Here is a 14,018-nt window from a genome sequence, read left to right as displayed (position 1 = left end):
CCTTTCTAGCAATTAAACGTACCCCACACAGCAGCCACATAAAACCATCCTAAAGGTCGCAAGCCAGGAGCCACAAGCGGCTCCTGTGGTTCAGCCTGATTCGGATGGCTCTCTCGGGGTCCCAGATCCGCCCGGAGCATCAAACTGGCAGCATGAGGCAGAGGGTCCCGGTTCTTGCAGTGTCAGGGATCGTTGGTAGTGTCTGCAGTTTGGGCCCCAGAGTCGCCGATCTCAGGCCCGGTTTACGCTCAGACAGCGCTGATGGGGGCGAGATGAAACAGGGCCCAATGCTATGGGGGGGCGGTCGCCAAAAGGTCTCAGATCTCTTGAACCTCCTCCATCTAAATACCCCAGAGAACACACCAGATGTCCATTTTCACGAGGCGTCATGCCGATTGATGGTCGACTGCCTCAGATGAGCCCCAGTCTACTCCTCCCCAGGTGCTGCACCTTCACCTCACGAGCACTGTAGGCCTCACCAATCCCTCTCAGCAGCCGGCTACTCCCTTGGCGATATAGCGGCGGAAGGGCCTCAGGGGCCGCACACAGACTGAACATAGTCACGGCCGGTCGCTGGTACGGAGGATCCTGCGCAGCTCCGGCAGGGCAGGACGGAGCAGAGATCGCTTCCAGCGCAGGCCACTACAGGGTCACGGGCCTCCAGCTAGTCCGCCGCCACAGTCCCAGCCCCGCGGCAGTCACTGGTACTCCTAGGGTGTTCCACCGTTTGCGGACCGAATTTCACTTCCATCTTATTCCCCGTTTGGCATCCAGCCCACCGAGGGTCGCAGCCCCCACCGGGGGGTGGCATTGCAGCCCCATCACCTCACCGTCAGGGTCCTGCCTCCACCGCGGGCTCCCGTGTGGCCTCAGGAGCCCGCTCAAGCGAGGACTGCCATTTGGATAGAGGCTGTGTCACTAAAGACGCTCCTGCTGCCGCCGCAGACACGGAACAGCTGGCAAAGCAGCACCACCGCCATAATGGGGCGCCGGGCCCATCCTCGCAGGCAGCGGAGATGTATTTTGAAGCAGATGCCGCCAATACAGGACATACTACGGCCCACAGGAGCACCGGCGCTCACAGGGCATCACTGGGGACAAGATGCTCATCTTGCTGCAGCATTAGGCAATGGGCACAGTGCCAGCCGGGAATCTGGCAGGAAACGACATGGCTAAAGGGGCAGGGGCGGAGGCAGCCATGGAAGCCCCCGATGCGGAGACTGCTAGCTAACGGTATACAGCAGCAAAATGGCGGCCGCAAAGCTCCGAAAATTTCGGATTCGGGGGCGTGTTTTTGGCGTTCTGAGTGACGGATGACGTCACAGTCGAAAGAACGCAAAAAAACACGCCCTCGAATCCAAAAGAGACGGGGCTTTAAAGGAGTGACGACCCTCTCCTCCAATGGCTGGCCTCCGTTTAGGAAGCCAGCCAATGGAGGAGAGAGGCGGGTTCAAGCCCCCATACTCCAAAACATTAAATCTCCTCCCGGAGACTGCGCAAGCGCAACCTTCGGTCCTCGACCTAAAAAACTAACAATGGAGTCACTGCCCATGCGCACTATCACCGAAAGGAGGAGTCACCTACCTCGTGACTGGAAAGAATTCTTCTAACAAAAACAACTTGCAAACATCCGGACCAAACACTCGATGGCAGGAGTATGCAAAGCATGTGATCTACAGCTCACAGGCCTCAAACATATTGTTTTTGCATTGACAGACAAATATGACCTTAACATGTTGAGAATAGACTTACTTCAAAAGTTACATGCAACAATAAAATGAACCGCAGATGGCATATATCTCGAACATACCGAAAAGTGTCCTTTCCCCACGAATGTCTATTTTGCCTGACTCCTAATTATAGTACCTGAATGGGTGTTAGACAACAAAGTTTGGGCCTCCGGTATGAACGATATGGGAAGTATGATGATAGCACCTGTACAATTACCTGTGAAGCAAAATGTTCTTCTCCCATGAGTGCCACAGTACAAAATATCACCAGAAGGAGAATAGGAAATGGAAATAATGATACAGGAATTACTAAGGAACAGAGGGATAAGAGAGATACAGAGTTTCCCTTGCAATAGCCCGATCTTCCCTGTATTAAAAAAAGAGAGCAATGGGCTGCCCCCTATCCCTGCTCCTGTTTGCCCTTGCACTGGAGCCGCTAGCCTTCCTTCTGGGTCCGACAGGACCCAATGATATGGGGCATACCTGGGAAGAGCGAATTTCGCTCTACGCCGACGACGTTGTTCTGTATCTTTCCAAACGGCACATTCCATGACACGCGTGCTCCACATCTTTGAGCTCTTCAGCAGTTAGTCAGGCTACGCTACTAATTGGTCCAAGTCGGTGGTGTTTCCTCTGTCGGGCCCCCCTCCCAGGATCCTGAGGCAGTGTGCGGTCCCAGTGGTGCTCGAGGGTTTCAAATATCGGGGTATCTATGTAACGCCGGACCAGAAGGTGTTTCGACAGGAACTTGGGCCCCCATACGATGTTGGCTACTGGCGCTCCCTTTCACTTTCATTTGTAGGCAGGGCGACCCTATATAAAATGATGACATTGCCGCACCTTCTATATGTGCTCCATAACACCCCCTATCAGGTCCCTCAGACCATCTTTAAAAAGGTAGCACAGGAAGTTAGAACATTGTTGTGGCGGGGGGATCGCCAAGGATAGCATTACATAAACTGCGGCGGGGGGTCTACGACGGTGGCCTGGCTATCCTCGATACCTGACTCTACTATTGGGCCTCGCAGCTGCAGGTCATTAATGAATGGGTGTACTCGGACACGGACAAGCCGGCGTACCAAGCAGCCAGAGCTGCCATGCCAGCGAGACCCTTCTTTACTCCCAAAAGTCCAGATTGGAGTGGCCGGACCACAGTGCTGGAGGGAGGCCAATAAGCTACTTGGTTGGGCGGGGATGCTGACAGGTAAAACCCCACTATAGGTAGGGGACTCCTTACGCGAAGTAGCAGCCCTTACAGGCTTCCGAGGTGGAAACTGATAGGCATTGAATACCTGGGGGATGTGTGGAGGGGCAACTCTCCCCTTCCCTTCGAGGTCCTTCAGCTGGAATATGATCTCAACCTGACTCAGCATTACCAATACTTAAGACTGGTCCACGCGCTGCGCACACACATTCACAGTGGCACTTCCGTCTCAGAGTACTCACAACTGGAAGACAGAGTGCTCCTAGACCCCATTGCCGAGAAACCAACCTCCACGATTTATTGCAAGCTGATAAACAACGTGCCGGATTCCCTGACAATTCTCCGAAATGCATGGGTAAAAGACTTAGGACCCCTTGAAGAGGAGAAGTGGCAGGAGGCGATTCAGAGCCCTAGGGAAATAGCAATGCGCCCCCGCTTTAGACTGGTTCAACTTAAAAATATTGCAAAGCACCTATTACCCGCGCACCCACCTTTACACATGGGGCAGGATCACTGATGCGAAGTGTGTTAGGGAATGCCAGGGGGAGGGACCCTTCATACACATCCTGGGGAATGTCCTGAGATTGCACGGTACTTTCGCGGGGTCACGGGTATTATGTCTAGGGTACTGGAAATGATGGTCCTCCTTGATGCAAAGTGCCTCCTGTTGATGATCACAACGGTCACTGATTGGTCCAGATTTCAGGGCTTGTGGCTGGCTCTTGTGGCAGGGGTTGCAAAGAGGAATATTGTCAGAAAATGGGGGGGCCCCTACCTCCGACACTGGAGGAATAGAAACGTGACCTTGACTGGTGCCAACGCTCTGATGAAACGGTGTACAAAAGCAGGGGGCTGCCAAGAAATGGGGAAAAATATGGCCGCCCTGGCAGAAATGTATAGGGTGAATTTGAGAAACTGATGCTCGCAGAAGGTGTTGAATACCGCCTATCTTACAGTGAATATATAATTCTGGCAAAATGGTGTTTGCTTGATTGTGTAACCTTGATTATGCATACTGTGTCTGCAATTCTCCTGAGGTTTGTTAATAAAAAGATTTTTTTTTTTTTAAAGAAAGAGAGCAATGTCCCGATTAAGGAAGATGTTTTGGAGGTTTGTGTTTTTTATTCGCAGGCAATAAAAGCACAACTAAACAGCTTTCCGTGGCCCTCAACCACCATTCTCATACAATACACAGGTGAATTATTATTGGCCAGCACCATCGAAACAGACTGCGCTTCTGACACCATTGCCCTATTATATTTCCTTGGCACATATTGCCACAAAGTATCCCCCACTAAATTATAATTTGTTCAACAGGAGGTTGCCGATTTAGAACACCTTCTAATGAAGAGGGAAAGGAGACTTGATCCTCAGAGAGCAAAAGCTATATTGAATATTCAACCCCCTACAACACAACAAGAAGCACAAGCCTTTCTAAGTATGGCAGGCTATTGTAGACAATGGATCACTAACTTTTCCCTTCTTTCTAAACATTTACCATGGTGGACTGAACCGCAGAATAGTTTTCTGAAAATCAAACAGGAATTTTGTGACGTTCCTGTTCTTGGAATGTCTGACCATACTAAATAATTGTATCTTTTTGTGCATGAACACGATGGATGAGCACTTGCTGTTCTTCTACAACAACAGGGTGACAGGACAAGACTCTGTACATATTTATCTTGCCAACATACCTGCGTGCAACTAAAATTGTAGCGGTTTCCCCCAAAAAAAGGCTGTATTACTGATTCTAGGACTCGAAGAACATCAGTATGTACCTCACTCTGTAGAAATATTGTTAAAACAAAATACAAACCTCACATTAACACATTATGAGTTGTTTGTTGAGTCCTCATGTTAACATACATCAATGTAACACACTTAATCCAGCGACCTTCTTGCCCCATCCCTAGTAAGATACTGACATGCTCCATGATTGTGTACTGATCAGACAAGAACAGAACAAAGGGAGAATAGATTTACAGGATGGGTTACGGGCTCTTGCTTTAAGCTCAAGGATGGGAAAACCACTGCAGTCTAAGCTGTTACCAGCTTACACAATGTCACTGAAACTTGTAGACTATTAGAATTATTGGCACAAGCAGCTGAATTAATAGCATTAACAAGGGTTTGTGATCTGAGAACTGGATTAACTGTGAATATATATATACTGATAGCCAATATACATTTGGAATTGCGCATAATTTTGGCAGGCTTTGGGAATAAGAGGTTTCCTTACATCTCAAGGAATAAAAATACACATGGTGCACTGATTGTTAAATCATGGAATATTTTATCATTGCCCTAAATAGTAGTTATCCTCAATGGAAATGCACACAAAAAGATTGTAGATGACACGCAAAGGGAATGCTTTTACTGACAAGATAGTCAAAGCGACTGAACAGACTGTCATGTCATTAACATATGTTTCCAATGTTTATTGACTTCAGTGACAGTGGCATACAAGATTTGCAAAAAACAAGTAACTAAAGTAGTGATACAAAAATGACAACAATATGGTACTCTGGTAAATGGTGTTGGAAGGAGCAATATGGTTATTGATTCATGCTACCTGACAAAATAGTATATATTATGACATTGATGATGCACGGCCCTTCCCATTTGGGAAGAGATGGCATTGTAAAACGGCTTGAAACTTTTTTGAGAAAACGCTAATATATGGAAATTTTGATTAAAGGCTACCTACTACAGGATACAATGCTATGCCCCCAGATCAATGCTTGCTCAAAGAATAATTTCAACGTTTTGGTTTGCCCCAGATGATTTCAATCAACGATAGTTTACTATTGGGTCCAGAGCCGCAAAGTACTGGTGACCTCTCACTGCCTAGTGATGATGAAGAATATGAAACTTGGCTTTTAAACAACTGGTCAGGAGGAATTAGGAAATTAGGATGGAAAGGAACAATGCTGACAAAGAAATTGTGCATACCATTTTCCCTGAACATCATTACTACCCTAACCGCTATGGTCATCTACTTGTATTATCTATACTTCCAAAAATTATTAGGTTCCGACAACACCACACTTTCTGAAGATCTACCCAACCATCATTCCAAAGAGTAACATGAAAATGTTGCAATACAAATGATGAATGCCAATCAGAAGGAATTAAATGTCTCCGATTGTTGGATTTATCTAAAACTTTCTTCTGTAACACAACACATGATGCCTTTGTTGCCTTCGAGTTTGACACTTAATGATTCCTGTTATTTGGGCCAAGTGCTTCACAGTATCAGACCCCATTTTCAGAAACATGTAAGCAAACATCTGCTAACAAATAATGTAGCTAAAGAGAGAAGGTAAATAGCTAAGATGGATAGCCCTGCTCAGGAGATCGGTAATTAGGCGCTAGGAATACTATTTCTTCACTATTTGGAGCCTGGGGTTGAACTATATTAAAAGTAATAATAGTTCTAGCTTTTGCACTATTATTTGTTGATGTGTAAATATGTTGTCTGTTTACTATCAGGCATCTACCAAATTATGCTTCCCCCACCAAGTACTGTTCATGTTTCAAGTGTCATTATACAGCTGAAAGAATTGGTCACACTAAAGCAAATAAATATTGAATAGAAAAGTTAAACATGTTAAACAGTTGTTCAAAGGGTGGTTTGTAGGAGTATACATGAAATAATGAGCAACTGTTCAACTTGTTGAGTTTGCATCGTGACTTCATGAGCCATGCAGCTATTCAAACCCTGGTTTTTGCACTTAGGCTGCGGAGGGTCAAAAGTCCTTGAACGGTTTATCCTTGTAGCTGCTCCTTTGTGTTTTAAGAACAGAATGAAAAGGTAGTTAAGAAAGGACAACAAACAGCAGATGTCGAAACTACACCTGTCCTCAGCACTGTGAGAATGTATTCATGCTTTGATAAGATTCCTGTCAGTGTTTTCCTTTAGCTTAACATACACATTTTATTTTGTGCACACACATGACTCAGCTATTTCAATATAGGTCAATGATGTCTCAACACCATAAAATGATTGTGCCAGCTGTGTCTGGCAGAGTATACTTGAAAGCCAAATGCTTTGGATAGCTCAGGCTTAGGCTAAATAAATACTCCTCCAAGACTATTTTTGATTGCAGTCTCTCATTAGCCGACCTGTACCTGATTTGTGAGTTCACACGGGGAGTTCTCCAACGCTAAGAAGAAAGTGAACTTGAGCTCATGCTCAGGAATGTGTTACAGATGTTCTAACGCAGGTTATTTTGTCAACGATAGGAAGTGTCCATCTCGCAATAAGAAATGTACAGGCTGTGGTACAGTAGGTCACTTTTCCAAGGTATGCCGCAAAAGGAAAGACAATACTGTCAAGTTCCTGGATGGTAAAAGTGACTCAAAATCTTACAGTATGGAAGAAATTGAAATGAATATGTGTGTTGAGTGTAGATGAAGAAGAACACTCAAAAATAGCTGTGTCTGAAGCTGGTGTAGATGCAGGTGCATCAAGGGTTCAAGGTTTAAAGAACAAAACTTGTGTGAAATTAGTTAGGGAGGAAAAAGTGACGATTTTTAGCTGATTCTGGCTCCCCATATACAATAACCAACAAGAGTGTATGGGAGAAAAAAGCATAGGTGAATATTTAGAACCCCAATATCACACCGAAGACCTTCACGGGAGAAACTATTGATATAGGGTTCAGGAAATTGATATTTGACTTTAAAGGTAGACAAACTGAATGTAAGCTTTAAGTATCTAAATAAGGTTCTTCAGTATTGGAATAGAGGGAGCAAGCGATTTGGGTGTTACTTTAGACCCAAATAGTCCTGAACCGGTCCTAATTCTTTGGGTTCAAGGTAGATAAAAGACTGGTGGAATCGTTTACTGAAGTTTTTTCGGGAAAATAAACAAAGCTGCAAGGCTTTCAACAGAAGTTCTTTTTAAAAGAGAATGCTATGCCTAGCGTTCATAAAGCAAGGCACATACCTATAACCATTAGGAATGAAGTCTCTGAAGAATTACAAAAACTGCAATCAAAGGGTATTATTGAGACTGTAAAATCTTACTATTGGGTTGCACTTTCGGCTGTGGCACAATGTGCCAATGGAAAGATTAAGTTATGTGTAGATTTAAGAGATTTTAATAAAAATATCAAAGTTGATCAATTTATACTTTCTAGAATTACTGAAATGCTGCCTTTAACAAAAGGCATTGAAAGGTTCACGACTAATGATCTTACTGCCACCTATCATTATCTCCAACTACACCTTACCAGCAAAAGACTTTAACAGCTTTCCTTACTCCATTGGGATTTTTTTAATGTTTTAAGGTAGCTTTTGGTCTTGCATCAGCGGCAGCAATGTTTCAAAGATTAATGGCTGAATTATTCAAAGGAATGGAGAATGTCATTTTCGTTGGTTGGTTGATAGCTTTATTTCGATATGCAGGTATCATAAAAGCATTACACATAGGTATAAAACAGCACATCGTAGATACAAAAAGACTAATTCAAGTTAGGAACAATTTAAAAAAGAAGTACCAGTAATACAAAAAATAAATTAGTTAAAAAAAGAATTAAATTGAGATGGAAAGTCTCTTCAAGCGAATCAGCCAAGCCCATTTTAAAAATTTCGCAACGCCACAAACTATTCAGGATGACATGCTATTGATGAGTAAAACTAAAAAAGGAACGACTTGAAACTTGAGCAGGTTTTGGAAATTCTAAATAGAAAGGGTCTCACTGCTGAGTATAGCAAATCATTGCAAGGTAAGAGGTGACTTACTTTGGTCATGTGGTGAGTGGGGAAGGAATTAAACCCAAAACTGAACTTGTAAATGCTATAAGGAATGCACCTTCCCCAAAAAACAAGGACGAAGTTAGAGTATTCCTGTGACTGGCAAAACTTTATTCTGTCCATGACTGACCTCTGTTTTCTGCAATTGCAGAATGGTTTGGAGCATGTGGTTTTGGGATAGGACATTGTTACCAAGCGTGCTAAAATTAATTTTGAAACTCATCAAAACACCAGCAAAAGTGTAGCTCTTGCACTGCATCCAGAGGCACTTGAAGAATGGAACGGACATCAGTACACAAAGGTGGCCCTTATAAACATCTCCGCTCCGTCACTTCTGGGGTCATTAGAGCCACACTGTGACAAATAGCAGTGTGCCGAAGCACTGATTAAGAAAAGTTTACGGTTCCAGTCTTGCATCTGTGGAGTAGTCTAAGGTGAGGAATCTGCAATTAGAAGTATTTATCAGATGTACCTTTTAAGTGTACATTTCTCTTATTATTTAAAAAGCATTAAATCCAAAACAAGTGTATTTATAGGGGTTGTATAAATTATAAATACCTATTGAACTAACAGATAAAAATATATTAGGAACTAAAGTGAACGTATTGTATTCACTAAGGATAAAAAAAAAACCTGAATGACCAATTGGCAAATCGAAATAGAATCAGAAAGAAGGATTAGCACAATCAAAAGTAGTGTAAGGATAACAGTAAAATCACATTAAAACATATCCTTACCTGGCCATTGGAATCTCCAAACAATGTGCATAAGTGTGGAACCAATTTGCTCAAAACTAGCTGTTGTGCACCATAGCTGCAAAATATATATACAAAAAAAGGAAATACACTTTTATGGATACTGATGAATGTAAAAATTTTAAAACGGTATTGTAAAACATTCAAGTTAACGTGCATCTGTAGAATTGTCTATTCCTTTATTATATTGCCTTGGATACAGGCAATAAAATTTCAAACAAAAGAACAAAGAGAGCAAAACGTTATTTCATGCAAGAACAAAGCTCAATTGTTACAACACAGTTATAATTAATAACCTATAGCCAGAAAGTGCTCCTCAAAGTGTTTTTTAAAGACAAGTTAAGCAGAGCAAGTAAACAGCAGAAGTTGACTCCAAACTTTATTAGCAGGTAGAGTGAAGAACAAAGTATGAAAGAGTTCACAGAGGTATAAGAAGTGACTTGAAAGCAGTAACAGATTATGCTAGGCTATAAAAGCAGGAGTAGCAGTTCGATAGACAGAGAAAAGATGAGGCGGAAACAAGTGTTTGAACTATCTGAAGTAAAGTAAACAGGTAGTTAGGATCACCAATGTATAAAGGATGGTAGCTAATACGAAGAAAAAAAACAAATACTGAAGCAAACATTTGATCGAAAAACCATACATACAAATATAAACAAGCATTGCAAATGCAATAGGTCTCGCATTAGAAAAGTTGGAGTTATTGGTCTTGTAAATTACATATTTTATTTATTTGTTGGTTTTTAAAATTGCTAAATTGATGGCTTTGTCATTTACAATGCCAATAGTTATAACTTTCGCGAATGTGACACCTATAGCATTTGGAATGCAACATGTTTTGTATTTACGTGACTTAGATGGCAGCTCTGGTCGTTAGGCCACATCTCTAGAGAGCAGGAGAGTGCAGCAGGGGAGAGAAGCACAGCAATGCAATAGGTCTCGCATTAGGAAAGTTTGAGCTATTGGTATTGTAAAGGACACATTTTTTATTTATGTGCTTGTTTTGAAAATAGCGAAATTAATAGCTTTGTTATTTACAATACCAATAGTTTTATCTTTCGCAAATGTGACACCTATTGTAACACAATATGTGTTGTGAGGGTGGGTGAGGGGTTGAGGGTGAGGGGTTGAGGGTGAGTGAGGGTGAGGGGTTGAGGGTGAGTGAGGGTGAGGGGTTGAGGGTGAGTGAGGGTGAGGGGTTGAGGGTGAGTGAGGGTGAGAGGGTGAGGGTGAGTGAGGGTGAGGGTGAGTGAGGGTGAGGGTGAGTGAGGGTGAGGGTGAGGGGGGTTGAGGGTGAGTGAGGGTGAGGGGTTGAGGGTGGGTGAGGGGTTGAGGGTGAGTGAGGGGTTGAGGGTGAGTGAGGGTGAGGGTGAGTGAGGATGAGTGAGAGTGAGGGTGAGTGAGGGGTTGAGGGTGAGGGGTTGAGGGTGAGGGGTTGAGGGTGAGGGGTTGAGGGTGAGGGTGGGTGAGGGTGGGTGAGGGTGGGTGAGGGTGAGGGGGTGAGGGTGAGGGGTTGAGGGTGAGAGGGTGAGGGGTTGAGGGTGAGTGAGGGTGAGTGAGGGTGAGGGTGGGTGAGGGTGAGGGTGAGTGAGGGTGAGTGAGGGTGAGGGTGAGTGAGGGTGAGGGTGAGTGAGGGTGAGGGTGAGTGAGGGTGAGGGTGAGTGAGGGTGGGTGAGGGTGAGGGTGAGGGTGAGGGTGAGTGAGGGTGAGGGTGAGGGTGAGTGAGGGTGAGGGTGGGTGAGGGTGAGTGAGGGTGAGGGTGAGTGAGGGTGAGGGTGAGGGTGAGGGTGAGTGAGGGTGAGGGTGGGTGAGGGTGAGTGAGGGTGAGGGTGAGTGAGGGTGAGGGTGAGTGAGGGTGAGTGAGGGTGAGGGTGAGTGAGGGTGGGTGAGGGTGAGTGAGGGTGAGGGTGAGTGAGGGTGAGGGTGAGTGAGGGTGAGTGAGGGTGAGGGTGAGTGAGGGTGAGTGAGGGTGAGTGAGGGTGAGGGTGAGTGAGGGTGAGGGTGAGTGAGGGTGAGGGTGAGTGAGGGTGAGGGTGAGTGAGGGTGAGGGTGAGGGTGAGTGAGGGTGGGTGAGGGTGAGTGAGGGTGAGGGTGAGGGTGAGGGTGAGTGAGGGTGAGGGTGAGTGAGGGTGAGGGTGAGTGAGGGTGAGTGAGGGTGAGGGTGAGTGAGGGTGAGGGTGAGTGAGGGTGAGGGTGAGTGAGGGTGAGGGTGAGTGAGGGTGAGGGTGAGTGAGGGTGAGGGTGAGTGAGGGTGAGTGAGGGTGAGTGAGGGTGAGGGTGAGTGAGGGTGAGTGAGGGTGAGGGGTTGAGGGTGAGGGGTTGAGGGTGAGGGGTTGAGGGTGAGGGGTTGAGGGTGAGGGGTTGAGGGTGAGTGAGGGTGAGGGGGTGAGTGAGGGTGAGGGTGAGTGAGGGTGAGGGGTTGAGGGTGAGTGAGGGTGAGGGGTTGAGGGTGGGTGAGGGTGAGGGGTTGAGGGTGAGTGAGGGTGAGGGGTTGAGGGTGAGTGAGGGTGGGTGAGGGTGAGTGAGGGTGAGGGGTTGAGGGTGAGTGAGGGTGAGGGTGAGGGGTTGAGGGTGAGTGAGGGTGAGGGTGAGTGAGGGTGAGTGAGGGTGAGGGTGGGTGAGGGTGGGTGAGGGTGGGTGAGGGTGGGTGAGGGTGAGTGAGGGTGGGTGAGGGTGAGTGAGGGTGGGTGAGGGTGAGTGAGGGTGGGTGAGGGTGAGTGAGGGTGGGTGAGGGTGAGTGAGGGTGGGTGAGGGTGGGTGAGGGTGAGTGAGGGTGAGTGAGGGTGAGTGAGGGTGAGTGAGGGTGAGTGAGGGTGAGGGTGAGTGAGGGTGAGTGAGGGTGAGGGTGAGTGAGGGTGAGTGTGAGTGAGGGTGAGGGGTTGAGGGTGAGGGTGAGTGAGGGTGAGGGGTTGAGGGTGAGTGAGGGTGAGGGTGAGTGAGGGTGAGTGAGGGTGAGGGGTTGAGGGTGAGTGAGGGTGAGGGTGAGTGAGGGTGAGGGTGAGTGAGGGTGAGGGTGAGTGAGGGTGAGTGAGGGTGAGGGTGAGTGAGGGTGAGGGGTTGAGGGTGAGTGAGGGTGAGTGAGAGTGAGGGTGAGTGAGGGGTTGAGGGTGAGGGGTTGAGGGTGAGAGGGTGAGGGTAGATGTGAGGGTGAGGGTGGATGTGGTGGTGGATGTGGTGGTGGATACGGTGGTGGTGGATGTGGAGGTGGTGGTGGATGTGGTGGTGGATGTGGTGGATGTGGGGTGATTGCGGCTTGCAAGCTTATTCCGCTCACGTTATGCAGTTTCAAACATGATTGCCACTATTACTCTCAAATTCACTTGGCAGCAAACTGGTGAACTAATTAAAAGAAAGTCGTATTCAGCGTTATGGCCGGTACTTTATTCCAGCAAAGTGGCAAGCCAGTACACACCAATGAGCTAGTAAAGCTAAAAACACACCACATGGCACAATTGCTGGCTGAGCGAGCAGAAGTAAGCCAAACAGCTTTCCCGTAGCTAAGGAGAGCTGAGCTCTTTTTGTAGCAGCACGCATAAGAAAAGTCCCGTATTTTCACCAAAACACTCTCTGATAATGATCAGCCGAATTCAGAAGGCTTCCTGCCCTCATATATTCCCAAGAGAGCAGTAATCTTATAAGGAAATGCTGTCATCACACCTAAAGCTACGGATGAGGAGAGCTTGCTGGAAGACATTCAATTAATGAAAAAAAAAAAAAAGAAAAAGGAGACACGGCCGGCCGGCCGTGAACTGAAAGCACGGCCGGCCGGCCGTGAAAAAGCCTTTGATGCCGCAGGGGGTAATTAGGGGAGGAGAATGGCTGGGCTGAGGCACAGCGCCAAGCCTTTGATGCAGCAGGGGGCGGAGCGGGAAGAGCTGCTGGCGGCACTAAGCTGACGATTTGATGCTGTGCACGCGCATTTTAACTAATTGCGCTTGCGCATTGAGTTAAAAGTGCACATGCACTTCATCAAATCGCCAGTGAATCGCCAGTGTAGGTAAGCTTTGTTTAAGCCCCCATAGTCTCGCTCTGCTCAATGCGCATGCGCATTGACAGGCGAGACCTAAAAATTAGTGGCTGTACTTGGACAGATAAAACCTAATTTTCCAAATACATTCTCATTCTGCAGTCATATTTAATAATCTCTTCTAGAATTATTTCACCGCTAGATAACTGGCGACCCCTCACTAGGTCGAGCCTAGGCAGCGCATACGCTACTCTGCGAGGCATGCTGTGTTGGTGAATGCACTTGAAGCTCTTCCCACTCTCCGCCATATTTGTCATAGGCTTGAGTCATTGTCCTTAGTAATTGCTGGCTTCTGATTCACTATTAGGCTTGTTAGTCCCTCCTTAGTACCGTCTTGTGTTCATTTGTAACCTCCCAAGAGGACTGGCCCTTTTTACTTTGGTTGTTACACGGTACATCTTCTTTAGTCTGTAAGCACTATTTTCTTTAACAGTTTCTCTTACTCTTTAAAGCGCAGTTATGACCACCGGCTTGTTTATTTAATTTGTAGCAAACAGGGAGCTCTTCAGGGGCCAGGAGACCGAAGGGGGAAACTCAGCGAA

General features: G+C 46.3%; 1 protein-coding gene across 18 annotated transcripts in view; it reads right to left on the bottom strand.

Moving 5' to 3' along the window:
- Window positions 1-14,018, bottom strand: part of CLASP2 (cytoplasmic linker associated protein 2) — a 2,039,150-nt gene that overhangs the window by 1,686,859 nt on the left and 338,273 nt on the right. For all 18 annotated transcript variants that reach the window (XM_078688301.1, XM_078688302.1, XM_078688307.1 and 15 more), the window contains exon 5: window positions 9,432-9,507. In XM_078688301.1, the coding sequence (XP_078544427.1) occupies window positions 9,432-9,507 (76 nt within the window). The remainder of the gene's footprint in view (window positions 1-9,431; window positions 9,508-14,018) is intronic.

This window comes from Lissotriton helveticus, chromosome 4_1, assembly GCF_964261635.1.
Source record: "Lissotriton helveticus chromosome 4_1, aLisHel1.1, whole genome shotgun sequence".
Classification (NCBI taxonomy): Eukaryota; Metazoa; Chordata; class Amphibia; order Caudata; family Salamandridae; genus Lissotriton; species Lissotriton helveticus.
This window is presented reverse-complemented; position numbering and strand designations above follow the sequence as displayed.